The following is a 27,718-nucleotide window of genomic DNA, read 5'->3' on the forward strand; positions in this document are numbered from 1 at the left end:
GAAATTTAAAAAAATAGAAATCATACCATGTACCTTCTCAGATCACAGTGGAATAAAACTAGAAATCAACCCTAACAGAAACTCACATTTCTACACAAAAACGTGGAAATTAAACAACCTCCTACTAAATGATTACTTCATAAATGAAGAAATCAAGATGGAAATAAAAAAATTCTATGAAGAAAACGACAATGGAGAGACAAGTTATCAACTCCTCTGGGACACAGCTAAAGCAGTTCTGAGAGGAAAGTTTATCTCCATAAATGCCTATAACCAAAAGACAAAAAGATCACAAATAGACAATCTAACGAAATGACTCAAAGAGCTGGAAAAAGAAGAACAGACCAACCCCACACCCAGCAGAAGAAGTGAAATCAACAAGATCAAATCAGAACTAAACGAAATTGAAAACAGGGAAGCTATTCAATAGATTAATAAAACAAAAAGTTGGTTCTTTGAAAAAATAAACAAAATTGACACACCATTGGCTAAGCTAACGAAAAGCAGAAAAGAGAAATCTCTAATAAGCTCCATCAGGAACAAAAAAGGAGATATCACAACTGATCCCAAAGAGATACAAGATATAATTTATGAATACTACAAAAATCTTTATGCACACAAACTGTAAAATGTGGAGGAAATGGACAAATTTCTAGAAACAGCCTCCCTAGGCTCAACCAGGAAGAAATAGATTCCCTGAACAGACCAATCTCAACAGCTGAAATAGAAACAGCAATTAAAAATCTCCCTAAGAAGAAAAGTCCCGGTCCAGATGGTTTCACACCCGAATTTTACCACACTTACAAAGAAGAACTAGTACCTATCTTGCAGAAACTATTCCACAACATCGAGAAGAACGGAAACCTCCCGGACACCTTTTATGAAGTGAATATTACTCTGATACCAAAACCAGGAAAAGATGCAACAAAAAAAGAAAACTACAGACCAATATCCCTAATGAATATAGATGCAAACATTTTCAACAAAATCTTAGCTAACCGAATCCAGACGCTTATCAAAAAATTAATCCATCACGACCAAGTGGGCTTCATCCCAGGGATGCAGGGATGCTTCAACATACGTAAATCTGTAAATGCAATTCACCACATAAACAGAAGCAAAAACAAAGACCACATGATTCTTTCAATAGATGCAGAAAAAGCTTTTGACAAAATTCAACACCCTTTCATGATACGAACACTTAAGAAAATAGGCATAGAAGGGACATACCTAAAAATGATACAAGCCATATATGACAGACCCATAGCCAACATCATACTGAATGGGGAAAAATTGAAATCATTCCCACTTAGAACTGGAACCAGACAAGGCTGCCCACTATCTCCACTTCTGTTCAACGTAGTGCTGGAAGTCTTGGCTACAGCAATCAGACAGGAAAATGGAATTAAAGGTATCCAAATAGGGGCAGAAGAGATCAAACTTTCACTGTTTGCTGATGATATGATATTATATCTAGAAAACCCCAAAGATTCAACCAAGAAACTCCTGGAACTGATACATGAATTTAGTAAAGTCTCAGGATACAAAATCAATACACAGAAATCAGAGGCATTCATATACGCCAACAACAATCTAATTGAGAACCAAATCAAAGACTCAATTCCCTTCACAATAGCAACAAAGAAATTAAAGTACCTAGGAATATACTTAACCAAAGACATAAAAGACCTCTACAGGGAGAATTATGAAACACTGAGGAAGGAAATAGCAGAGGATGTAAACAGATGGAAATCCATACCATGCTCGTGGATCGGCAGACTCAACATCATCAAAATGTCTATACTACCCAAACTGATCTACAGATTCAATGCAATACCTATTAAAATCCCATCAGCATTCTTCACAGATATAGAAAAAATAATTTTACGCTTCGTATGGAACCAAAGAAGACCCCGCATATCAAGAGCAATTCTAGGCAACAAAAACAAAATGAGAGGCATTAATTTGCCAGATATCAAACTATACTACAAAGCTGTAGTAATTAAATCAATATGGTATTGGCACAAAAATAGGAATATGGACCAGTGGAACAGATGTGAGAATCCTGATACAAAACCATCCTCATTGGCCGGGCGCTGTGGCTCACGCCTGTAATCCTAGCTCTTGGGAGGCCGAGGCGAGCGGATTGCTCAAGGTCAGGAGTTCAAAACCAGCCTGAGCAAGAGCGAGACCCCGTCTCTACTATAAATAGAAAGAAATTAATTGGCCAACTGATATATATATAAAAAATTAGCCAGGCATAGTGGCGCATGCCTGTAGTCCCAGCTACTCGGGAGGCTGAGGCAGAAGGATCACTCGAGCCCAGGAGTTTGAGGTTGCTGTGAGCTAGGCTGACGCCACGGCACTCACTCTAGCCTGGACAACAAAGCGAGACTCTGTCTCAAAAAAAAAAAAAAAAAAAAAAAAAAAAACCATCCTCATATAGCCATCTCATCTTTGACAAAGCAGACAAAAACATACGCTGGGGAAAAGAATCCCTTTTCAATAAATGGTGCTGGGAAAACTGGATAGCCACCTGTAGAAGGCTAAAACAGGACCCACACCTTTCACCTCTCACAAAAATCAACTCACGCTGGATAACAGACTTAAACCTAAGGTACAAAACTATTAGAATTCTAGAGGAAAAAGTTGGAAACTCTCTCCTAGACATCGGCCTAGGCAAAGAGTTTATGAAGAAGTCCCCAAAGGCAATCACAGCAGCAACAAAAATAAATAAATGGGACATGATCAAACTACAAAGCTTCTTCACAGCCAAAGAAATAGTCATGAAAGTAAACAGACAACCTACAGAATGGGAGAAAATTTTTGCATCCTATGGATCCGATAAGGGACTGATAACTAGAATATACTTAGAACTCATGAAAATCAGGAAGAAAAAATCAAATAACCCTATTAAAAAGTGGGCAAAGGACTTGAACAGAAACTTTTCTAAAGAAGACAGAAGAATGGCCAACAAACATATGAAAAAATGCTCATCATCTCTAATCATCAGGGAAATGCAAATCAAAACTATAATGAGATATCACTTAACTCCTGTGAGAATGGCCTTTATCAAAAAGTCTCCAAATAACAAATGCTGGCATGGATGTGGAGAGAGAGGAACACTCCTCCACTGCTGGTGGGACTGCAAACTAGTTCAACCTCTGTGGAAAGCAACATGGAGATACCTTAAAGCGATACAACTGAATCTAACAGTTGATCCAGCAATTCCATTGCTGGGCATCTACCCAAATGATCCAATGACACTCTACAAAAAAGACACCTGCACTCGAATGTTTATAGCAGCACAATTCATAATTGCAAGGCTGTGGAAACAGCCCAAGTGCCCATCAATCCAAGAATGGATTAATAAAATGTGGTATATGTATACCATGGAGTACTATTCAGCTCTAAGAAACAATGGTGACATAGCACATCTTATATTTTCCTGGTTAGAGCTGGAACCCATACTATTAAGTGAAGTTTCCCAAGAATGGAAAACAAGCACCACATATACTCACCAGCAAATTGGTATTAACTGAACAGCACCTAAGTGGTCACATAGGCACTACAGTAATAGGGTATTGGGCAGGTGGGAGGGGGGAGGGAGGCGGGTATATACATATATAATGAGTGAGATGTGCACCATCTGGGGGATGGTCATGATGGAGACTCATACTTGTGGGGGGAGGGGGGGAAATGGGCATTTATTGAAACCTTAAAATCTGTACCCCCATAATATGCCGAAATAATAAAAAAAAAAAAATACAAAAAAACACCAAAAAAAAAAAAGAATACAGCAAAGTAAAACAAACAAACAAAAAGAAGGAAAAGTTCTAGCACGTATGTAATTGGAATCCCAGAAGTCAAGAGATAATCAGAGGCCGGGCGCTGTGGCTCACGCCTGTAATCCTAGCTCTTGGGAGGCCGAGGCGGGCGGATTGCTCAAGGTCAGGAGTTCAAAACCAGCCTGAGCAAGAGCGAGACCCCGTCTCTACTATAAATAGAAAGAAATTAATTGGCCAACTGATATATATATAAAAAATTAGCCGGGCATGGTGGCACATGCCTGTAGTCCCAGCTACGTGGGAGGCTGAGGCAGGAGGATTGCTTGAGCCCAGGAGTTTGAGGTTGCTGTGAGCCAGGCTGACGCCACGGCACTCACTCTAGCCTGGATAACAAAGCGAGACTCTGTCTCAAAAAAAAAAAAAAAAAAAAAAAAAAAGAGATAATCAGAGAACTGTTAATACCGGAAAAAACAATGACTCAGAATTTTCCAGAATTGAACAAAGACACAAATCCCCTGATTCAGAAAACCTAACAAATCCCAAGCAGGACTTTAAAAAAACTAAATTTTAAAACTTAAAAACAAGAAAATCCACACCCTGATACCCAGATAAGAAGATCCTAAAAGCTGCCAGAGAGAAAAGACAACTGACAAAGCAATGCCAATTATGCTGACAGCTAACTTAGTTTCAGCAAAGGATACAACCAGGTCAGAGTGAGGAGAATCAGTGTTCAATCTAGAATACAGTAGAACATTCTAGAAAAATACATATTCTATGGTGTCATTGATATGAAGTTAGAAAACATGCAAAACAAAACTATGTTGTTTATGGATATATATTAATGTAGTAAATGTAGTAAACTAACTGTTGAAATGTAAGGCGACAGTAATCCAGAATTCAAGACAAGCTCTCTCTGGAGGGGGAAGGAGACGCAGATTGTGGAGGGGCACGCAACAGCTAAAAAGCCCTGGTAGTGTTCTATTTTTACCGTGATGGGTACATGGATGCCCATTTAACTGCTTTTCCTCACATTATACCATATACCCATGATTTCAATATTCTTTTGTACGTATTCAACTAAAAATGTGAAAATCACAAGTAAACAAAATTACGAATTGTGATAAAAGCTTTGGAGGAAAATAGCAAGATGCCAAGAACTAGGAGGGCCTGAGTTGAACTGATATAGAGGACAGTAGGCAGGGCCACAGGAGGGCCACCAGAGGCTGGTCTAGAGTGTGTTCCTGGAACTGCAGGTTGTGTTCGGGCTGGAAACCACTGACAGCATTTAATCATGGACGGATTATGTGAGCAGAGGGAGAAGGTGGGGTCCTGGAAGATCCCCAGTTTCTAAGTGGGACACTTTTGCCAAAGTGAGGAAAACTGCAAAAGGAGGGACAGATGTGGCAGGGGATGCAGGCCAAGAATTCGGGTGTGGCCGTGACTGGCCTCAGAGACCTCTCCATGGGAACAGAGACCATTTCTACAGGCAGACGCAGAAAGGCACAAGCTGAACACCCAGAATGTGGCCCATCTGAAGGTAGGGACCCTCGAGTGTGTCCGGCAGCGTCAGGAAACGTGTTCAGCAGAACAGCCACACTGCTTTTGAGCGCTAAAACTAACAATTTTAATAAGAAACATCTCTCCTTCTAAACAGGTGAATTTAACATTATTAAATCTCTCTGGGGCTTAGGGTGGCAGCTGCAAGCATCCATTACTATTCTGAGGGACCATGTCATCAGATCCGAGGACAGTGGCCAGGCTGTCTGTCTGCTGTCATTTCTTATGAACACACACGTGTCCTCACTACTGCTGGCTGCTACTGCAATTCTCACGCAATTCTAAGTTTACAGGGACTTAGGCGGCACGAGTCCTCTCCTAAAATATAAACCACCAGGGCCCTCTGGTAGGTTCTGGGTGACTTCTAAGTTTCTGGCACAATTCTGAATGACTGGAGTTGCTCACAACCTGCCCAACTGGAGTCTACTAATTTTCAACACTTATACTTTTTAAAAAAAATCTGAGGAGACCAAAGCGAAAAACGGGGAAGAGACTCATCAGAAACACAGGGGAGCGCAGACAGTGTGTCCCACCACAGGGAGCCCCGCAGGGCTGGGCCCGTACCTGCTGCTTCATGGTTTTCGTGTCCCACAGCAGCAGCTTGCCAGGAACCTGGTTCATGCCCTTGCTGCCCATGTCAGGTGCCAAGGAGTCCACCTGGGAAGTGAGGCTCGGGGCTGCAGCCGAACAGACGAAGGAGGCCCCGCTGGGGCTGCACGCCAGGGACAGGATTCTGTAACACACGTGGGCCCAGGTCAGCCCCTCCACCTGCGCCCAGAGCAGGGGCACATTCGGCTCTGAGGCCGAATCCTGCTACAAGACATGGGACACTAGGCCCCGCAGAGCACACTTGGCAGCCTGCAGCCTTGGGGGGCCTCCAGCTCACCTGGGCATGTCGTCGTTGATGCTGATCTCACAGAGATTCTTCTTGGCTTCTGTGTCATAAAGACGTACTGTCCCCACACCACTGCCCAGCAAGAGCTGGAACGACAAGAGGCAGGAGGAGAAAAGGACAGTGCAGAGTCAGGCCTGGTCAGAGGGTCCTAAGGGGATCCGGGCTGGGCAGGCTACAAGGGTGAGGCGGCTCCTCCACTCATCGGGCGGCTCAGGGGAAATCTGGCTACAACAGATCTCACTTAAAAATTAAATAAAGACATCAAAGCTGACCTTGAACAGAAGCAAAACCACAAAACGCATCTGTGGAATGGGAGCGATGCATCACCCTGGACACACCTGGAAATGTTCTGGTTGGTTACGTGAGACTCTCTGATCATCCCCCCTTTCTTTGGTTTTAAACCCCAGCCATTCCAACCCTTCCTTCTCGCTCCTGCTCTGTCCACCGCCCTGCCCTGGGTACTGGCCCAGCCGGTCACGGAGCTTAGGGCTTCAGCTGCCTCTTCAGGGGCTCTGGGCCTATAAAGGCCTCCAGAAAAGAAATAAAAGTGGCTATCCTGCCTTCAGGGACTTGTGAATTATTTGGTAAAAAGCCTCAAAGATAATAACAAATACTGCAAGAAAGCACCAGAAGCAGCTCAGGTCTGAGGGTATCCCCAGGAATATTAGGGGGCTGTGACCTCAGCATTCACTTGGCAAACTGACACTGGTGCAGGGAAAGCCCTGAGATCCCAGCCCATGAGGACAATTCCTTCAGCTGCCAAAAATAAGGGTCTGTCCCTTGGGCTACGTGGGGTGATCCTCAAAAAATGGAGCAAAAGAAAAAACAATAAATCAATTTTACCTCCTTAATTACAAATCCTATCCAAATATTAGAGTCCAGAGGGAACAGGAACAGTGTACTATTCGTGGGGGCAATTAGACCGGTGGGAACCACAGAACAGAACACTATCCGCCCACCAGTGTAAGTTGCTCCCGGCGGGCAGGAGGAGAGTGGGGACCGTGGCTGGAAACAGACAGGTGGGGGCCAGCAGGCAGGTGGTCCCGGGCAGACCACCACAGACAGGCAGAAGCTGTGTTCTCCAGGTCCCCCTGTGTCTCGTTTCAATTCTTGTCAACCAGTAACCTCACTGCCACCCCAAACCAGCAGGCTGCTGGGCCAGTCCTGGATGTGTGGTCCCTAAATCCTTGAGCAATTCTTCAACTTAGATGGCAAAGGGAGCCCACAGGCCAACGTGACTCACCAGTCTGTCCCGCTTGGTGGCCCATTCTAAAGACAGCAGTGGTGACTTGGAAATGGAGGATGCTTTGGTCTGCATGATGGGGTTGAAGGACCACACTTTGATGACCCCATCTACGTCTAAGCTGGCGACCCTCCTCCCAGAGCAATCCACCCTGCGAAGGAAGAGAAGGGAGCACCATCAGCATCCCAGCTCAGCGTCCATCCTCCTCAGCTAGTGCCAAGACAATCGCTCCTCCGACTTCCCTACTGTGTTAAAAATACTCCCGAGAAGCCTACACTCAACAGATGGCTATGGACTATTTCTGGAAATATTCTTTCGTTCATTTGTCTAAGAAATACTTGTTAAGTGCCTCTCCTGGTGGACACCAGGCATAGAACCATGAGCAAGATTCCCAGGGCGCCGCCCTCAGGCAGGCAGGGAGATTCAGTGTTCCAGAACAGCCCCAGGGCCGGGCAGTGCTGTCAAAACAAGGAACCCACCTATCTTCTGGAAATTACACTTTGTGAGGGTTTGTTCTTAAAAAGTCATGATTTTACCATGTTTACATAAAAACTTATAAATGGTAAATATTTACCTAAAAGTGCCAATATAAAGCAAATTAAAATTGAGTGAGTTTGGGTGGTTAAAATAAAGGGTAACTTGTTCCTAAAACTCAGAGAAACATGATTAGAAAGGACAGAGAATGGGGCATGGTGGCTCACGCCTATAATCCTAGCACTCTGGGAGGCTGAGGCGGGCGGATTGCTCAAGGTCAGGAGTTCAAAACCAGCCTGAGCGAGACCCCATCTCTACTATAAAAATAGAAAGAAATTAATTGGCCAACTAATATATATATATATATTAAAAAATTAGCCGGGCATGGTGGCGCATGCCTGTAGTCCCAGCTACTCGGGAGGCTGAGCCAGGAGGATTGCTTGAGCCTGGGAGTTTGAGGTTGCTGTGAGCTAGGCTGATGCCATGGCACTCACTCTAGCCTGGCAACAAAGCAAGACTCTGTCTCAAAAAAAAAGAAAAGAAAAGACAGAGAGGCCACCAGTCCAATGGCAGCTTGGAGCAGGATCCCATACTCTTTGGGGTGATAGAGGCCCTCTAGGGACCATCCCTCCATCCACACCCCATCCTCCCCGACCCCCTGCCAGTCACAGCTTCACACGCGCTGCCCGAGAGTCCAGGCTACCCTGCGCTTTCCCTGGTGGGCCACTGGCCCCAGGCCCAAACCCACCTGCAGTGCATGATGGACGAGTGGTGCTCCCCATACTCCTCCTGCCCCAGCACGATGAAGGGCTGCTCGGGACGGACCCCGCCACCCTCGGGGCCCACGGAAGCCCGAGTAAGCGGCTCCATGGGCTCCGCGTGGAGCTCTGGGCAGGCTTCTGCCTCTGGGCCACTGGCTTCTGGCTTCTTCTCTGCACACTGTGGTAAGCAAGTGGGACAAGTCACCTGGGAAGGGGTCCCCCATGCTGGGAGCACACTGTGGGGTGTCTAGGTCTCAGCACGCCAGGGGCTCTAGTGGCTACGGTTTTGCCTAACTCCGCACAGCAGCAGAACTCAGAGGGGAGGTAAGAAGGGCCCCTCCACAGCGCTGCTCAGCAGCTGCATGGGCGTCCCCAGGGGCATTTGGGACGAGCCATACCTGGGAAGTGGTGGTAGAGAAAAGCTCCTTCCTCTCCTTGCCGTGGTCCTGCAAGCGCCGCTGCCGGTGCTGTGACCAACTGGACTCCCCAGTGGCAAGCCCGCCGAGGAGGCTCTTCCCATCCTTGGCCCCGAACGTCAGGTCCTTTCCCTTAGTGACCTAGAGGACAAGAAGCTGGCTGGGAAAATTGTCTAGCAGTTCTGCCCAGGGCGTCACAGCTGGGCCAGGAGGACAGCAGGAGCCAAGGCGTGCCTGGCTTCTCTACCCAACAGCTCCCAGCTGAGGTCCTGCCTGGCCGGATCGAGCAGGTGCTCTAGAACAGGCGTCCTCAAACTACGGCCCATGGGCCATATGCGGGTGTTTTTGCCCGTTTGTTTTTTTTTTTACTTCAAAATAAGATATGTGCAGTGTGCATAGGAATTTGTTCATAGTTTTTTTTTAATCTATAGTCCGGCCCTCCAACAATCTGAGGGACAGTGAACTGGCCCCCTGTTTAAAAAGTTTGAGGACCCCTGCAAAGTGCTGGCTCAGCGGGAGAATGAGGTTAAAAGCTTCCTCCTTTCTGTTCTCTACCCATTAAGAACAGGCCAGGTCACCTGCAGTCCTCACCTGGGTGGATGGCAGTTTTCTAAAATAGTGGGCCCCTGACAAGTGAGGATATCTCAAAAGCCTGGGATAGCTATTACGCAGGTTTGACAGATTTATCAACCTGACCATGGTATCTTCAAACTGGATTTTTGAGAATAGAAGGAAAAAGAACCCATATAATATTGCAAACTAGATTCTGTGAAGGTTACATATGAGAGCAAAAGATATAGCAGAGAGGAAGTCTCAGAGGAACTAAACCGATAAACTTGCTAATATTTAGTCTCAGGAGCCTATACGTCCAAGGTAGACAGAAAAGGCAGTAGTTCCCAAACTAGAGTGAATCAGAGTCACCTGGAAAGCCTGTAGTTGTGTGACCTCTTTGCAGACCTTTGTGTAAACCCAGATGAAATGAAAAATTTCTAAGGAAAATACGGGATAAGGAGGCTTCAAATTCCTCTAGCTGACTCAAAAGGCACTTGTAACACTGACGCTTCCCCCAGGAAGAGCAGAAAATACGACACTGAGAGGTATAATACAAAGGCAACACTTCCCTCACAAGTCAAGATGGCAAGGAAGGTGTCCAGTATAGACCAAGAACTGCTTTTATAACGATAGGGTTATGCATCCCAACAGAAGGAGGGACTACGCATGATCTATCAGATCCTGCTTATAGCAGAGGAGAGCTTCTCCTTAAACTGTATCTATTACAGTTAGTCATTAAAGAAGGGTGAACAACCACTAAAGATAATAACGTATTAAAAGCCATCCAAAAAATACCTTAATGAGTAAGGTAAATTTGTGTGTAGCTACACATGTATATAACTTAAGTAATTATCTACTATGACACACCTGTTAAATTGAAATTTTTATTTTATTTTTTTAAGGGCAAACATCATAAAAATCTTAACTATTGGTTTCATATAACATTACATGCCAATGGTCTCAATTATATTCTATCATAATCTACCTGACTCCTACAGTTCAGGAGAGAGATTGTAACCTTCTCACTCTACAGATGGATATAAATTGACACCCATTAATTTTCGGTGGCCTGAGTAGATCAGGAGGGATTGCAAAGTCTCATAGAGCTTGCCAGGTAGTCATCCAAATGGGAGAGGAAACAAGTTCCAGTAATTTGATCTTCCCTGAAGCAAAACAAAGCCACCTAGAACACAGGCCCTCATAAAACGGAAATTATACACCAAAAGACGGGCTCTTCCTCCTCCTGCCAGGATCCACAGGAACAGCCCCTCGGGCAGTGGTTATCACCACCAATGTCTCCACAGCTGGGAATTAATTTGATACTAATAAGAGTACAAGTACAGAAGTCTGTGAACACTTTGCTTTCTTCACATTACAGCCAATTAAAGGTTATCTCTGTAATAAGGTAATTCCCACTTGCAGTCCCATGGCTCACCGAGTGGGTGTGAAGGAGCAGGGTTACCCCTGGGGGGAAGGACAGACTGCAGCCCAGGTGAGGCGCTACTGATGAGCCCTCCCTGGCTACTGCAACTAGAGATCCCAGAAAAGCCTGGGAATTGTGGTTTTGCAGTTACTTCCTTTTTTTTTTTTTAATTTTGCCTCCAGACTCCCACTGAAAGCCTGGAGAGTGTGTATTACCATCTATTTTGCAAGAATAATGCTATGAACATCTTAGTAATAATGACAACAGGTACAGCAACCAATTACAAGTAGGCAAAATATTGATGTGAGTGAAATTTACAATGTTCTAAATAAACAATATCTAAAATAGGAAAGTCTAATCATTTTATATATTGTTAATTTAATAATACCGTCTGTGTATTTGTGTGTGCTTATTCTTTAATAGTAAAAAAAACACACGTAGTAAATAAAGCATGTAGACTTTTCTCACTCCTACCCCATCAGAAGCATGGTGGGATAGGAGTGAGGAAAAAAGTCTACATGCTTTATGTGCACTGACAAAGCAACGTGGCTTATTTAAAAACCAGTATCATTGTATACTGTCCAAAGCAGTATATTATCACAATCACAAGAAGTGCCTACCACCTCTGCATTTGGTATGGTGAGAGAGCATCTAGAATTGTACACTCAAATTTGGGTATCACCTGTAATTAAGGGACTAAAACATTAGAATATCCCCCCCCATGGAGGGGGCCCAGGATGTGAGGGGTCTAGAAATCATACCATAGGGGCAAACAGGTGAGGGGGGCATAAACAAAGAGTGCTTAGCATGGAAAAGATAGGAGAAGTTGTCCTATATTAAGACAACTTATTCTACATAGCTCCAGAGAGCAAAGCTAAGATTGGTGAGTAAAAGTTACAAAGAAGTGTCTACTAGTAGTTTTCTAACAAGCATATGTTCTCACTCTGACGACCAGTAAGCTCTGCATCATGGGAGGCAATCAATCCAGACAACGTGCTCCTATACTCAATAGGAGGTTGGGCCAGATGATCTTTAAGCTTCCCTCCAACTTTAGAATTCTGTGACTTTCTTGAACCCCAAATCTAGTTATTGTTAGCATTGAAACATTATCTACCATCAATAAAAAACAAGTGACTTGACCACTGGATTTTCCAGATTGCAGATATCTGCCATCTCTATTCAGGAACTGGAAACTTGGCTGTGTTAACATACCACCCAGTGACCCAACCTTTATTCTATTATATCTTAGAGGCAAGGTAAGGAATGTTTTGCTGCAAATTACCCATTCTTAACCTCATTTATTTGCTGCAAACTGCACAAAAATTTTCAATCCTATGTCAACCTCACCATATGACACACAGTTCCTGAACACATGAAGAGCACAACCGTAGGCCTAGCCCCAGTGAAGCTGTCTCTGTGTTTTCTTTCATTTTAAATTAATGAAATTGAATTTCCTAATTTCAAGAGACTCAACATTCCATACACATCTATTAAAGTTATAAAACATTGCACAGTGAGAGAGATCCAGAAAGCAAACAGTACAACTTACTCAGCCACATTCCACAGAACTGGAATTCTAATTTTAAGATTCAAACTTTCCGAAAAACATTCATAGGAGTAACCATGATTGATTTTTAACTGCTTCAACCCTCATGGATGCCAACACTGTAGTCATTTTGTGTTAATGGCCCCTCAGGTCTCAGAACTGACTCAGGCGCCCATATAGGCCAGGACCTACAGGAATACCACCTCTACTACTAAAATTGACTGAGTCCTACTCATCTGCCAGGCACTGCATATACCAAGGGCTCTGCTCCTGTCAGCTCAATTAATCCTCCCCTCAGGAGTAAATACTATTATTATTTACTGCAAACTGCAGTGAATTTAAACAATCTGAGCACCAATCCCAAATAAGGAGCCAGAGCTAAAAGTAAAGCTTTAAGAAGATCCGATGCTCTTTCTGATCAGTGTCCTATTCAGTGTTTCCAGCTCGACAACAATGCTAAATCCAAGTGCTGTGTTCCAGTGGCAGCCTGGAGCAGCCTCAAACTGCCGCATCACTTGCAAATGGTCTCAAGCTGAGGGGGGTAGGAGAGGAAGGCACAGACTATGACCATTTACTTTATCTGTAACTGATAAAAACATATTAAAAGCGGAAGTGTCTCTATCCAAGCAATAAAGTATAACTCTTGAGTCTATTCAGCTTTCACTTTGGCAGGCATTTCTGAAAGTAATGAATCCTGGCAATCTCTGCTAGGAAAACTACTTAATGGGATGCTTGGCTATTTTGGACATAAGCTGACATCAAAGAAATTCTCTTGCAATCTTCCATAAAATTAAAAAATAGTGAAAATCTTTTGCAAAATCAGCAAATACCAACTTGTAGGTGAAATACATGGATTCAGAGGTAACTCCTATTATAATTTTCTCCTTAGACACTACTTTTTATCATCAAAAATTCAAAATTTCAGAAGTGCTTGAACTCACACTTGAGCCTCCAAAACACAGTCATAAGCCTTCGTGAGTTCATAAGAAATTTATGAGAAAAGAGGGAATCTTCAAAGCCTACTAATTCCTGTCATCGGCTATCCACTGCTTCAACTGGAGGGTGTCGCAGACTTTTGAGAGTTGGCACAGGAGTGCAGGTGGTGGTCAGAGGAGAGCAGCCACTTGGGTCAGGAGACCTGGGTCTGAGGTCCAGCAATGCTTTTATCAATGCACATGTGTCTGTCGACTGCCACAGCGCCTGCAGTTCCAGCCAGAGGCGAGGATAGGCGAGGATGGGGAGGCAGGGGCTGCGCCATGTATTAGGTGGATTTTCCTCCTGTTTCTCTCAGTTCCTCCGCTATAGTCTTATCTATATTCTCATCCTGCAGGGCTATCAGTTCATAAGGAGAAAGGCAGGGACGGAGGAAGAAAGGGAATGACATGTGAATACAGGGTCTCATCAACATGCCCAAGAAATCAGCCCTAAAGGGAGGGCAAACAATCTGCACTTGACAAGTAGGTCTGGGAGCAAGGTTGGATGGCAGAGGCTTCTTGGCATGAGTTAGGAAGGTGGGACTTGTGCTTACCTGACTGCTGAAGGACTCTTTCTTGGCCGAGCTCTGAGCCTGAGGGGGCCCCTGGGCAGGCAACAACCTTGAGGGGCTCTTCTTACTCTGAGGCAGCAGTGAGGACAGGAAGCCCACACGAGGCGACTGGGAGAGGGAGGCGTTCCTCTGGCTGCACACCATGGCTCTGGGCAAGCACATGCACCATGGGGTCACAGGGCTGAAGACGAATGTGGCAAAACCAAGAACACAGACCCAGACCCCCTGGGCTATGGACATTGCTAATGACCTGGGCCTTAGTTGTGCTCAGGAGCCTGGGCTTTAAGATGGCATTACACTTGGTACCATTTCCTGTACAAAGGGAGCCAGCAGCTTATCTGACACAACACTGACATCTGCAACTCTTCTTTGAGGGCCACAGTAAAGCTCAGAGCTGTCTTGCCTGATAGTCACTAGCCACATATACTACTGAGCACATGAAATGTTAGTCCAAATCGAGATGTGCTGGAGGTATAAAATACATACTGGAATTCAAAGACTTAGCATGAAAAAAAGTATAAAATAGCTCAGTAATATTGTGTTTATATTCATTACATAGTGAAATATTTGGGATATACTGGGGTAAAAAATCAATCATTAAAATTAATCTCTCTTGTTTCTTTTTACTTTGTTTAATGTAGCTACTAAAAATTTTTAAATTATATCTTTTATTGACATTATACTTCCATCGGACAGTCCTGGCTCAGAAACTGGAGTGATTTCATCGGGTACAGTACTTGGCTGCATGTATCTGGAGCCTGGCTGCCTAGGTTTGCATCCTGACTCAACTGCTACCTGTGTCACCTGCCTGTGTCTGTGTTTCTTCAATCACTATTATCACTATCCTCAGCTTCTGCTTTAACTAGCTTTTTCTGAAGGTCGCTCAAATACCTCTCTCTCAATCTGCCTACCTCGTTAAACCCTTAGGTGTATGCTTCTACTGAGGAATACAGACAACCTGTGGTTGCCAATCTTTCCATATACGAGGCACTTCTTCCAATGCACAAAAACTCCCCGAGACTTTACCATAGCGGTTGCTTTTTTATTTACCCAAGCTACACACACCTGGATGTGTAGGCCTCTGGCAGAGCTGTGCAGTTCCCCCTGGCTCTGGACATAGCCAGAGGCTCAGAGGTTAGAAACAATTTCTAAAGGCCCTAAGAGGTCATGAAGACCTTACATAGCTCTGCAGCAAGAGCAGTGTGCCAAGGAGGCTCTGTGGCAATTCTCCCTCAGTAAGCACAGGGGGCCACAAGTGAGAAGGGGTCAGAGGAACCTCAAGGCTGAGAGGACAGAGGACAAAGGGAGGAGGGGGCTGACTGCATCCCACCCACACCCCTCCTGCACACTCACAGTTCTGAGTCCCCCAGGCGGTCCATATTAGAGACATAAGGAGGCAATTTGTGTTGGACCAAAGCCTCTTCCTCTTCTGGCTGCTGCTCCTCTTTCCTCAGTCGGTGGATTTCAGCTTGCAATGCAAAAAGCTACGGAGGGGTGGGGCTGAGTTAGCCATGATCTCAGCTAGCCTTCCCCTTGCTGAGGAGGATCTAGACACAACACATGCAAACCCAACCTCACTGGCTCGAAGTGCCACTCGCCCCCAGCCTCAAGGTGCTCATCTCACTCTCTCCTCACTGCGGACTGGGAAAATGCAAAAGTGATCGCTAGTACTAGACTATAGTGAGGTGAGAAAACCAAAAACCATTAGAAATCCAAAACCCACTTTTTTTTTGTCATTTGACTTGCTTCCTTTTTACCATCTGACTTGCTTGCTTCTTCCTGAATTCACTGAGAAAAATGGCTCCACCCAATCCTGCTTTGCTGTTTGGAATCTACAAAATCAGGCTTTGGAACTCTCATGGAAAAATTTTTAAATGAATTATAGCAGTTTTAACATTTTGCCTGAAGAAAATTACACATATATACATATACCCCCCAAAACCCAAGAATCTTAAGCCCCAAAACAAAAATAGCTTATAATATTCCTTTTCCTGACAATAGCAAGACATCATCATTTCAGGACAGAGAAAAGCTCCTCAGGCAAAGAGTAAAAAGAAACATGGTCCCACTGGCTCTATCGTTTTATGGAACTAGAGAAACATAGCTGACAGGAACAATTAAATTATACCTGGATTGTAAACTATATATGGATATACATGGAAAAAGATGGGGACGACAAAAATGGACATATGAAAACACGTTAGTTTTAAGGTGACATGGGTACATATGGTCTTTTTCTCCTTAAAAGTTCATTACTGTTACTATATTGTTTATGCTATACACACAATTTAAAATACAAATCTCACCTCTGGTTTTCAAAGACCATTAAGTCTTCTGGTGACTCAAATTCATCTGAGAGGAGTTCAGCTTTCCTACATTAATCAGCCCTCTATTGCCACTACCTAATTTCATACGCAAAAAGCAGAAGTAGTTCCGAAGAAGCAAGCCTGCTCCGAACAAACCTTCTGACGCAGAACTTCATTTTCTTCTTGAATCTGGTTGGTCCTCTGACACTCCGCATCAAAGTTCAGGATCACAGGGACTGGTGCACAGAGTTAAAGAATAAACCTGCCTGCAAAATGTTCAAAAGTCCTTCCCAATCTCTTGACACAGCAGCAAAACACTTGAACATGAACATGAGACACAGAGAAAAGAGTACAGTGCCGGGGGCTCTTCACAGCTTTATGAAACAGTCTCTCCCTTGTCTCTGGGCCTAGCCTGACTTCGTTCAGACAGACTCACAGACACATGACAATCAGCCTGGCCAGCCCACAGAGAAGACATAAACCTAAACCTGAGCATTTACTCCCAAAACCAGTAGTAAAGAGATAGTATCCAGTCTACCTCATAGCCAGTTTAAGCTTCAGCAAGGTTATACAGACATTCAGCTAAACCAACCCTGGAGGCCAGTGGCTCCACAAACATACGGCCAGGGAGGCAGAATGATCAGCCACTTGGCTTCCCCCCCTCAGATTGAGCCTTTCCCTGGCAAAGGTTTAGACTGAGAAGAGAAAGCTTTCTGCTGATTACACAGCCACATGCCAGCCGCCCTGAGATCGCTGAGGCGCTGAGGGTGTCGCTCTTTCTCTACTGCCTCAGACAGCTTCAGTCGGGAGGGAGCAGAGTGGATGGGGCCTCAGTACTAGCGAAGAAGACTGGAGCTCATATGTGTGTGACCTAGTTTGAGGGGCACTGAAAAGATCTTGAGCGACAACTTCAATCTCCCTGGAGAGCCTACAAGCTCATGCCATAACCACCCTGCTAGTTTCTTTGGAAAGCCCTCGGATGAAAGAGGCAGCAAGGGGCAGGAGAGAGGCAGCAAGGGGCAGGAGAGAGGCAGCAAGGGGCAGGAGAGAGGCAGCAAGGGGCAGGAGAGAGGCAGCAAGGGGCAGGAGAGAGGCAGCAAGGGGCAGGAGAGAGGCAGCAAGGGGGAGGAGAGAGGCAGCAAGGGGCAGGAGAGAGGCAGCAAGGGGCAGGAGAGAGGCAGCAAGGAGAAGGAAAGGGGCAACTCTGGCAAGGGCAGGATTCACACTCATCCACGACACAGAAAGAAAGGGTAGAGGCAGGAAAGGCACCCTTCCCCCCTCCACTAGACAGCGTTCCTCCCAGAGGCCAAAACAGCCACCAACGAGTGGGCCTCTACAACACCCAAATTTATCAGTGCCTCACCAGGGATCCCCATTCAAACCAGACTCCCTTCCCCTCCCCTAGATTTCCAGACCAGAGAGCATGAGCAATGGACCATGCCCCAGTTCCAGGAACCTCAGGCTTTCCAAGACAAAATATACCTACATTCTAGTTCTCGTTGTCTGTCTGTCTCTGTCTGTCTGTCTGTCTCTCTCTCAAATCCCCACATATGTATTCTTAAAGCTACTCTGTTTTCTAGCAAGTTGAGGAACACTGAGATCACTATCAGAGATAGTAACCCAAACACTACCACAGAGTTCCAACCGTCATGGTCATGCCATAACCAAGCAGCATTCTAATCTGCTACCTAATATCAGCAAAGGCAACTGATATCCCCAGGGACATATGTCAGGCACAGAGAGGGTGCTCTCACTGGCCACTTTCTCTGAGAAGCAGCTGCTTCCCAAACCCTGTGTCTGTTGACAGAGCCCAGTGCTTGCACTGGCTGTTGCCACCATCCCCGCCCATGTATGTCAGCTATTACTTCAGCAGCACAGTGTCAGAACTAAGATTTATGATTCCCTGGCCTACTGACAAAAACAACCACAATTTGTCCAGCCCCCTCATGTGACCCATGACAATGATCCTTGGGCATTTTCTAGAAGAAATGGCTGCATCAAGAGCAGCAGGCTACTGGTCATGAGGCCTAGGTGCCTCAGGCTGGGCCCAAAGCCCCAGGCAGTTGAAAGGATATGCATGCACTGAAACAGGACACTCAGGAAGTTGTGCAGGGACACAATGAAGGTGTCGGCCCACTGTCGAGAAAAGTAGGTAGCAAAGGTGGGGTTGGTGTCTGGGGATGGCAGGAAGGGCAGGACAAACCAATCCTTCCACTCCGCCTGGTTCTGGAGCTCCATGGCCTGCTTTGCAAAGAACTCCTGAGCCTTGTCGGTTCTGTTTGTCTGCCAAGACACAAAGAAGGTAGCAAGGAGAGGGGGAAGGAAAGAAGTCCAGAGGTAAGATTCTTTGTTACTGCACAGCAGACAGCCTTTGGATGTCAGCCTGCCAGGTAAGTGGGAAAACGGGATCTACAAACTACATAACATAAAGGAAATCATCACTCTTTTCTCAAGGAACTTGTAGTTTCAAAGCTGGTTTAAACTGAAGTTCTAATGATTCATGCCATCCTGAAAATTAATCCCTAGTTGATGTCCAAATAACCACTAAGTGACTTATTCTCCAGGTCGGCTATAACTTTTACTCAAATTTTAACCCAGCTACTTATATTCTTTAATACACCACCCAGGTTTACGTGCCTAAAACAAGAAGGGAAACAGGCATGAGGAAGACAAGTCATATGATCTACAGATGACAAAGGAAAAAAAGTAGAAAAAAGTCAAAACCCATTTGCACTGTGACTGTTCCACTCTTTCCTATAACAACATACAGAGTCCTCTCTAGGGGTTTGAAGAATATCTATTTCTGAATCAGAGCTCTCTCCACCAAGGGAAGCAGAACCTCTGAGTCAACAAGCACCTGGATTGTGTAGACAAGATAAAAGCGGAACAGGCTGGTCTTCAGCTTGTTGATGGTGGGTCTATATATATCCTCCAAGCGGCTAAATAGCCGACGCTCCAAGTAGCTCCAATAATCACGAAGAGCAGCCAAATCATACACCTGCATTAACTGCTGCAGCTGGTCCACAATCTTGTCCACCTGATGAGAGAAAGATGGGATGGAGAAGGTGGTAAAGGACAGAAATGGATACTCCCCTCCACAGAATACAACATTTTCCTCTTGTTGTGGCTTTTGGATGTTTAAAAACATTGTTTTAAGTTAGCAATCTATAAAATTTTCAAAACATATTGATGCAACAACTTTTAAGTTATTTTCTGATATTAGATATGTAATCTGACCTTCTAGCAAGCATGGAAATCTCAGGTGTAAAAGGGCTCTGGCCCAGGAAACAAGAGATCTGGCAGCAGGTCTTGGATCTGCCCCTAACTTGACCAACTTGGTAATGTCACTTCAACTGTGGTCTCTGTTGACTCACATTTAACCAAAAAAGGGGGTGGAGGATAGAGAATGTCTGAGGCAATCTCCACCGTCCTCCTCCCAGCTGTACAATTCCAGGATTCCAAGGATCATGAGGAGGTGCACTGACTCCTTCAAGTCATCAAATTCCACCAAAGCCCTGGTAGCTGCTCTAGTGTCCGCCAAAGAAGTCACCGCCTTGTGAGGAGCAATTACACCAGAGTGTACAACCTGGAAAAGGTTTTGAATGACAATACCAATCCAACTCCCTGTTTTATAGATCAGGCCACTGCAGCTAGAGAGGTGAACTGACTTGCTTTTGCCACTAACTTTGGCAAGACAAGAAACCAGATCTCCTCACTCCTCTCCAGTGCTCTTGTTCTAGCTCACTGCCTCTCTCAATTCACTGCCAACAGAGGTTGAAGTCAGCACATACAAACATACAAATCACACACATATAAATTCCAAGAAACTCTCAATGGAAAATCCTATCAGAGCAGGGGAAGTTTGCGTTTTAAAAATGTTCAATGAGATCTTCCTCAACTGCAGAAGCAATATTGCCCAATGAGTCCCTGACAAGGCCATTTTAGACAAACACCACAAGTACCTGAACCCAGCTAACGTTTTGGACTGCAAACCCCTTTGCTCCCACTACCATTGGAGGCTAACCCTTAAATATTTCTGTTGCCAAAATTCAGTCATCTACCTAATCTTGCTCCGAAAACCTCACTGCCACCCTGGCCAAAGATTGGCCGGCACCTGCTGGGAGGCTGGGGTGGAGAACAGAGCCCTGGACCAGGAGGAGTCAGGGCACCTGAGCTCCAGTCTCCGCGATGCTCATGCCTCTCTGGGCAACTTCAGGCAAGTCACGTCCGTGCGAGGGCCTCGGCCCCTCAAGTGTCAAGGGAGGGCCGAACGCGCTGATGTCTCTGGTCCCCCCTCCCGCCCGCCCCCGGCGCGAGTGACAGCGCCGCTCCCGCCCGGGAGGGCAGTGCTGGGAGGAAGCCCGCTCCCGGCCCCCTCGGGCCGCCTGCCCGCGCTGCGCCCGGCGGCCCCTCACCCGGAACCCCTTCTCCTTGTCCGCCTTGATCTCGGCGTCCAGCTGTCGCAGCGTGTGCGTGAAGCCGCGGAAAAGCAGGTACTCGCGGACCAGCTCGTCAGTGCGCTCCACGGCCTCCGCCATCGCTGCGCCAGCGCCTTGAAGGGCCGCGCGGCGAGGGGCAGAGGGGCGGGGCCTGAGCAGGGCGGGGCCGGGCCGGGGCCGGGCGCGGGTGACGATTACGTCACGCCGCGGCCGGCCTATCAGCCTGGACGCACGCACCGCGTGTCCTGGCCTGTGGCCCCGCCCTTCTGCCGGCGCCCTGCCCTAAGCCCCGCCCCGCCGCTCTCGTCATTGTCACCGTTTCCAGGGGCGGCTGGCGGGGCTCTGCTCTCTTGAGTTTCCTTAGCAGCGCTGGCGTTGGCTTTGTCATCTGAGTTAATGAAAGTGGCGGCTGCCGCCCAACTCAAATAGGACTGGACCTGGAGAACACGCTAGGTAGTCACGAGGAGGGCAGGGGGTGAGGTGCCCTGCGTATTGGCATGACATCGCAGAATCCTCTGTCCCCTGTCCTCCTTTTGCAAATGGGGGAGACTGGAGTCCTAAGAGGTAAAGTGACGTGAGTGAAGTCACACAACCAGGTGTGCTCTCAGAGAGCGTGGACTCCCCCAAAAGCCCCGGCTTAATTAATGAGACCAATAAGACTACACAGCAAGATAACCAAGATGCACTGCCAAGAGGAAAAAGGCAAGTTTCTTAACAGTATGGATACTGTCGTCCCCAGTTTCTCGTGGGGAAAAAATGGTACGTGTGTGTATGTGTGTACATTTTTTAAATTCAAGAAGAGTAAACCCCAGCTTCACAGTCGGTCCTCCATACCTTCGGATTCCACATCCGTGGATTCGCACCCACAGATTCAACCAAAAGGATTGAAAATTGGCAAAAAAATTTTAAATTCAAATTTAAAAATACAGTGTAACAACTGTTTACATAGCGTGTACATTGTGTTAGGTATTATAAGCAATCTAGAGATGGTTTAAACTGTATGGGAAGATGTACTTAGTTTATAATGCAAATACCAGCCATTTTATAGCAGGGACTTGAACATTCATGGATTTTGGTATCCTGGGAGGGCTTTCTCTAAGAGGTGAGACTATGAGGTATGAGGGACTTTCACTTCCTATTATTTACTTTTTTTTTTTTTTTTGAGACAGAATCTCACTCTGTCACCCAAGGCTGTAGTGTAGTGGCCCAATCGTAGCTCACTGCAACCTCAAATTCCTGGGCTCAAGCAATCCTCCTCCTTCTGCCTTCAGAGTAGCTGGGATTACAGGCTGGGCACCACCATGCACAGTTAATTTTTTATTTTATTTTATTTTTTTAGAGACAGGATCTCACTATGTTGCCCAGACTGGTCTCGAACTCCTGGCCTCAAGCAACGCCCCTCCCAGCTTCCCAAAGTGCTGGGATTACAGGTGTAAGTCACCACATCTGGCCATATTTTTAACTTTTTTTTATTGTTCAAACAAAATTTCAACATTTTTACAAAATGTACATATTTTTGTAAGCAGGAAAATAGCCCATATCTTTGAGTCTTACTCTCTTCATCTGTAAAATGGTGACAATAACACCTACCTTGCAGAGTAGCAATGAAGATTTAATAAGATAATGTATATAAAATGTTATCACAGTGAATGGCCTATGGTTAAAATGTTTGTTCCTTTGTCATTCCCTCTAATGGTATGACTTTTTGTGTTTGTCAAAGTACAACTCAGAGTCAGTACTACCACTTTGCTCAGACACTCCAATCCTGCGTGATCCTACTAGATGGAAATCCTCCATTCCTACCATCCAATCCTACTATGTGGAAATTCAGCTCCAAAGGAGCCCTGATCTGCAGTAGAGAAACCCCAAAAGATAACAAACAGCAAGCTACAGCAAGACAAGGTAGGCACTTGTTTGGACCCTCTTTGCCTGCTTTACCTGTCTCCACATGTGTATCCCCCAGGCAACCAGTTTTGACTGAAGGGCCCGAAAGGAAAGGAGAGTCACCCCTTTGACTACTGGGAAACCAACTTCTACTTTGAGATCCCAGATCATCAAAAGTGCACTTGGGAAATTTGGACAAGTAGCAACCACCAAAACTTCCACCTACAGGAAAGTTGTGAATTAGATTTCCCTAAGGGCACCTGAAGTCTGCAACCACAGCTCTCACCTCCCCCATTCCATCTGCCCTGGAACTTCCCAAACCAGAGCCTGCAAAACCAGCTAAGATTAGTTTTCTGAATCAGTGAAAGGCAGTTCCTCAGAGCCTTAGCACAAGCTCTTTGTTCTACGTGGAATGTCTTCTCCCAGATATCCACAGCGTAGCTTCCTTTCTCCCTTCACATGTTTGCTCAAATGTCACTGTTTTTTTGGATTGCTATTTAAAATGCCATAAACTGGGTGGCTTATAAATAATAGAAATTTATTTCTCACAGTTCTGGAAACTGGGAAGTCCAAAATCAAGGCACTGGCAGATTCGATGTCTGTTGAGGGCCTCCTATCCGGTTCATAGATGGCACCAAGTTACATGCCCACTACAGAGCATCCGTAGCCATAGCCTTTGGTAGATAAATCTTTTCTTACCACAGTCAGTTCTATACAAAGTATGAGCACCTGTGAAAACCGGAACTGGCCCACCATGACCCATGCAGTAAGTCACAGGTTCCCCATATACAGCCTCCAAGCTTGTCTTAGGAGGCAGCCTGTTTATATGATAGTGTGTAGCTCACTGAAAACCAATGACATAAAAATTAAAATAAATGCCCTTTTCCTCCTCTCAAATTAGTATTTTTTTAAATGTATTGCCCACTGTTGATGAACATAAAATGAAATGAGCATCCTCATTAAGCTTCAGAAGAAGCTCCTTTTCTAGGGATCAATTTATAAATGATCAGAATTCTCAAAATCTTTCTACTCTTTAACTTGATGATTCTACACCTAAAATTTCCCATAAAGAAAAAATAAAAATATTCATGCAAAAGAGGCTTCTTATAAAAGTGCAAGTTATCTGTAACAATGAAAGTTATTTATAAGAGTGAAAATTGTAAGTACTTAGGGGCTATAGTGAGGTACCCTCAAAGAACCTAGGAGTGAGAAAACTGCATTTCCCATTGAGAGTTAAATTGCAAAATCACCTTAAAATGGATCAGAATTCAAAGATGCAAAATCAGTGGAAAGAGAGACGCTACTAGGCTCACAGATCTTGACTGAGGACATTAACTCGCAAATTAAATATTATGTCAGTCAGAAAATGTTTTAAACACAGACACACAGAAATTAGAGAGTGACTATGGGCAGAGCTGTTCAAGCAATCATGTGCAACACAGCCAGCAGACATCCTGTGTTCTGTCCTATGGCAAGGCCATTCCCAAAATGAGAAAGAGGTACTGCACCACCCCAGAATTGGGCCCTGAAAGGCATCCCGCTCCCCTTTGCCTGGTACCAAGCTCACAAAGGGATGGTCTGATTCCCCCAGTACTTGACTGTATGAAAGAGTTGTAGCATTCCAGCATCTTTCTCCCGGTAAACTGAAGATAGTTTCTGATTATGATAGTCTTCCAAGGTAGGCGGAAGAGGGTATCATTTATGTAAGTGCTACCACGAGTACTCCCTGTCTGTGTGACAGTTATATTTTTCATTCAAAGATTTCACAAAGTGGCATTGTGATGTTTCCCTCAGTCCCCTGTGTAGTATAGTTAGCACAGATCAGTCTTTCAGAACCTGATCATTTCTGGACACTATAAAATCCAGTTCCAGCTGTCCTGTTCTTCATACCAATTCCACCTGCAAGAGTCTATTACTGATTTCCACAGGGAGAAAGAAATCTGAAATAACCAAAATGTTCAAAATTAGGGGAAATCTTTATAAATTATGCTACATCCAGCCCATGCAATATTTTGTAGTTGTTAAAAATTTTGTTTTTTAAGAATATTTAATTACTTGGAAAAATAGTAATACTACATGTTTAAAATGTATGATTCACACTCTGGAAACCAGTTTGGCAGTTTCTTACAAACATGCAAATACCATATGACCCAGTAATCGCACTCTCGGGCATCTGTCCCAGAAAAATGAAAACAGATCTTTACATAAAAACTGGCACACAAATGTTTATTCATAATAGCCCAAACTGGAAACAACCCAGACATTCTTCAACAGCATGATTCTATTTATATAACATTTTTAAAAAGACAAAATTTAGACTTAAAGACCTGATTAGTGAATACCATGAGTGAGGATGGGTGGGTAGGAGGGAGGTGAGGAAGGAAGCGGATGTGATTTTTAAAAGGGGAACACAAGGGATCCTTGTGGTAAGGAAATTGTTCTGCATCTTGACTGTGTTTGTGGATATGTGAAGCTACACATGTAATAACATTGTATAGAACTGAACATACACACATGTACAAATACAACAGGGAATTCTAAATAAGATCAGTAGACTGTAAATGTCAATGTCCTGGTTGAGATATTGAACTTTATTTTTGCAAGATGTTTCCACTGGGGAAAACTCAGTAAAAGGCACATGGGATCTCTCTGTTAATTCTTTTCCTTTTTTCCCTTTTATTTTTAGTTGACATGTAATAATTTTACATATTTATGGGATACAGAGTGATATTCCATATATATACACACAATGTGTAATGATTATATCAGGGTAATTAGCATATCTGTCACCTCAAAAATTTATCATTTCTTTTTGAACATTCAAAATCCTCTCTCTGTATTATTACTTAGAACTGCATATTAATCTATAGTTATATCAAAATAATAAGTTTAATTTTTAAAAGTGTGATACAAAACTATAGATGTAATACCATTGCTTACATAACATTTTTGATGAATATGTACACACACAAAGTATTAACAATTATTGGTTCTTGGTAGTAGAGTTGTTAGATTTTATGGGTGATTTCTGACTTTGTCTATGTACTTTTTAATATTTTTCCAATTCCTTATTATGAATATATATTCATTTTATAATTTATATTAATAAATCAATGAATATTTAATCAGAGCATGTTCATTTGTCATAAGCACCATATCCTAGTGCTGATTCTTACAAAGCTTTTACCAAATAACCTCCCAAAACTTTTAAGCATAAATTACTGCTAAACTAAGAATTTCCAATCCTGCACTTCTGTAATTCCATTTTAGGGACCAAAATGTAGGACTTTACCCCTAAATTCAGATTATCAAGTGGTGTCATTTCTCTGGCTTCCAGCTTCGTCATCTGTAGTGTGAAGACCTGAAGCCAGAAGGACCTTGAGCTCCTTCCAGCTCTTACAGTCCCTGGCCTCATGCTGGTACCAAACACCTGCAGGGAGCCTTGGTCTGTCTCTTTAGGGATAAAGGATCTGAAACACTGAAAGTGAACCATATTCTTTCAGATCTCAAACTGTGATCATATCTCCTTGAGGAGCACCTCAAATTAGAGTGAGAACCTGCCACTCCTCTACCCTACTGCCTTCCACCCCGGGAGGCAGCTAAGTCCCCATCAGCACAGGGCAGCAAACCACCAATAATGCCACTAGACTGTCAGTAGTGGGAATCTGGAGGTTTATGAGTCTAGAAAATAATTCACTTTCACCACTGGAACAATTCAAGTCTCCTAGGTTAATAAGTAATGTGGCTTACGCAAACATCAACTGGAGGACAGCATTCCATCTCTGTTGCCACACTTTCTAAAGACCAACTCCCACACTCTCTCCAATCCAACTTCACCTTCTGTAATACCTGGGGCAAATACCACCTCTCCATCCCCCTCTTCCTCTCCTTGGCTTCTCTGTCATGGTCCATGGCTGCTGTGAATCCCCCCTTTCTGACACATCACTGTCATCCTCCTCTGGGCTTCCCTTATGCCACATCCCACTGTCTGTAGGAGGTCACCCAGCACTTCTCTTGGGGAAACCTACTGTGTCTTCTTATATCAGGATCTGGGACAATGACCACCGTCTAGTGGATTCCAGTTTCCTGTGCAGATTGCACGTAAGCTAGCTGTCCATACTCAAAATTCTCAATATCTACCCTGGATCACTGTGTGCCTGCAAGATACACTTCTCCTGCAGGTGCCTTGTTGCTAGCCAAAAAGGGCAAGGAAGGACTTATTTTTTGAGCCTTGCCTGTGGGTCGCCCCAACTTTTGTTTTTGTTTCTTTTTTTCACTCCAACTTTGACCAGCTTTTCTAATGCAGCAGAAATGTCTCCCTAAGACTGGCCTCTTCGGCCGGGCACGGTGGCTCACACCTGTAATCCTTGCACTTTGGTAGGCCGAAGTGGGAGGATTGCTTGAGCTCAGGAGTTCGAGACCAGCCTAAGCAAGGATGAGACCTGGTCTCTACTATAAATAGAAAGAAATTAGCCAAACAATTAAAAATGGAAAAAATTAGCCAGGCGCAGTGGCATGTGCCTGTAGTCCTAGCCACTTGGGAGGCTGAAGGAGGAGGATCGCTTGAGCCCAGGAGTTTGAGGTTGCTGTGAGCTAGGCTGACACCAGGGCACTCTAGCCCAGGCAACAGAGTGAGACTCTGTCTCAAAAAAAAAAAAAAAAAAAAAAGACTGGGCTCTTCAACAAAGAACTCAAAGTCAAGTTCACCTGGCCTGTGCTGGTTCATGTTCTTAGTTACCACTTCACAGCAAGGTCCACTGAACTTAAGAATTCAGACATTTTTATAGCTGTCTTACACAGTAATTTAATGTCTGTTGGTCTAATAATAAAATATTTGGACTTATATTTTGTACGTCATTTTTATTCCATTCTTCTGGTAAGTCATTTT

General features: G+C 44.6%; 1 protein-coding gene across 3 annotated transcripts in view; it reads right to left on the reverse strand.

Annotated features, from left to right (window-relative positions):
• Positions 1-21,092, reverse strand: part of WDR91 (WD repeat domain 91) — a 31,113-nt gene extending 10,021 nt beyond the window's left edge. For 2 of the 3 annotated variants that reach the window (XM_012744693.3, XM_012744691.2), the window contains exons 1-11: positions 20,923-21,092; positions 19,365-19,544; positions 18,583-18,790; positions 16,664-16,746; positions 15,555-15,685; positions 14,184-14,349; positions 9,117-9,275; positions 8,706-8,896; positions 7,484-7,634; positions 6,232-6,326; positions 5,910-6,078 (exon numbers count right to left, since the gene is read on the reverse strand). In XM_012744693.3, the coding sequence (XP_012600147.2) occupies positions 5,910-6,078; positions 6,232-6,326; positions 7,484-7,634; positions 8,706-8,896; positions 9,117-9,275; positions 14,184-14,349; positions 15,555-15,685; positions 16,664-16,746; positions 18,583-18,790; positions 19,365-19,544; positions 20,923-21,045 (1,656 nt within the window). In that variant the 5' untranslated portion in view covers positions 21,046-21,092. The remainder of the gene's footprint in view (positions 1-5,909; positions 6,079-6,231; positions 6,327-7,483; positions 7,635-8,705; positions 8,897-9,116; positions 9,276-14,183; positions 14,350-15,554; positions 15,686-16,663; positions 16,747-18,582; positions 18,791-19,364; positions 19,545-20,922) is intronic. The other variant, XM_012744694.3, reaches the window with a different exon arrangement.
• Between the last annotated feature and the right edge of the window lie 6,626 nt (positions 21,093-27,718).

This window comes from Microcebus murinus, chromosome 9 (genome assembly GCF_040939455.1).
Source record: "Microcebus murinus isolate Inina chromosome 9, M.murinus_Inina_mat1.0, whole genome shotgun sequence".
NCBI lineage: Eukaryota > Metazoa > Chordata > Mammalia > Primates > Cheirogaleidae > Microcebus > Microcebus murinus.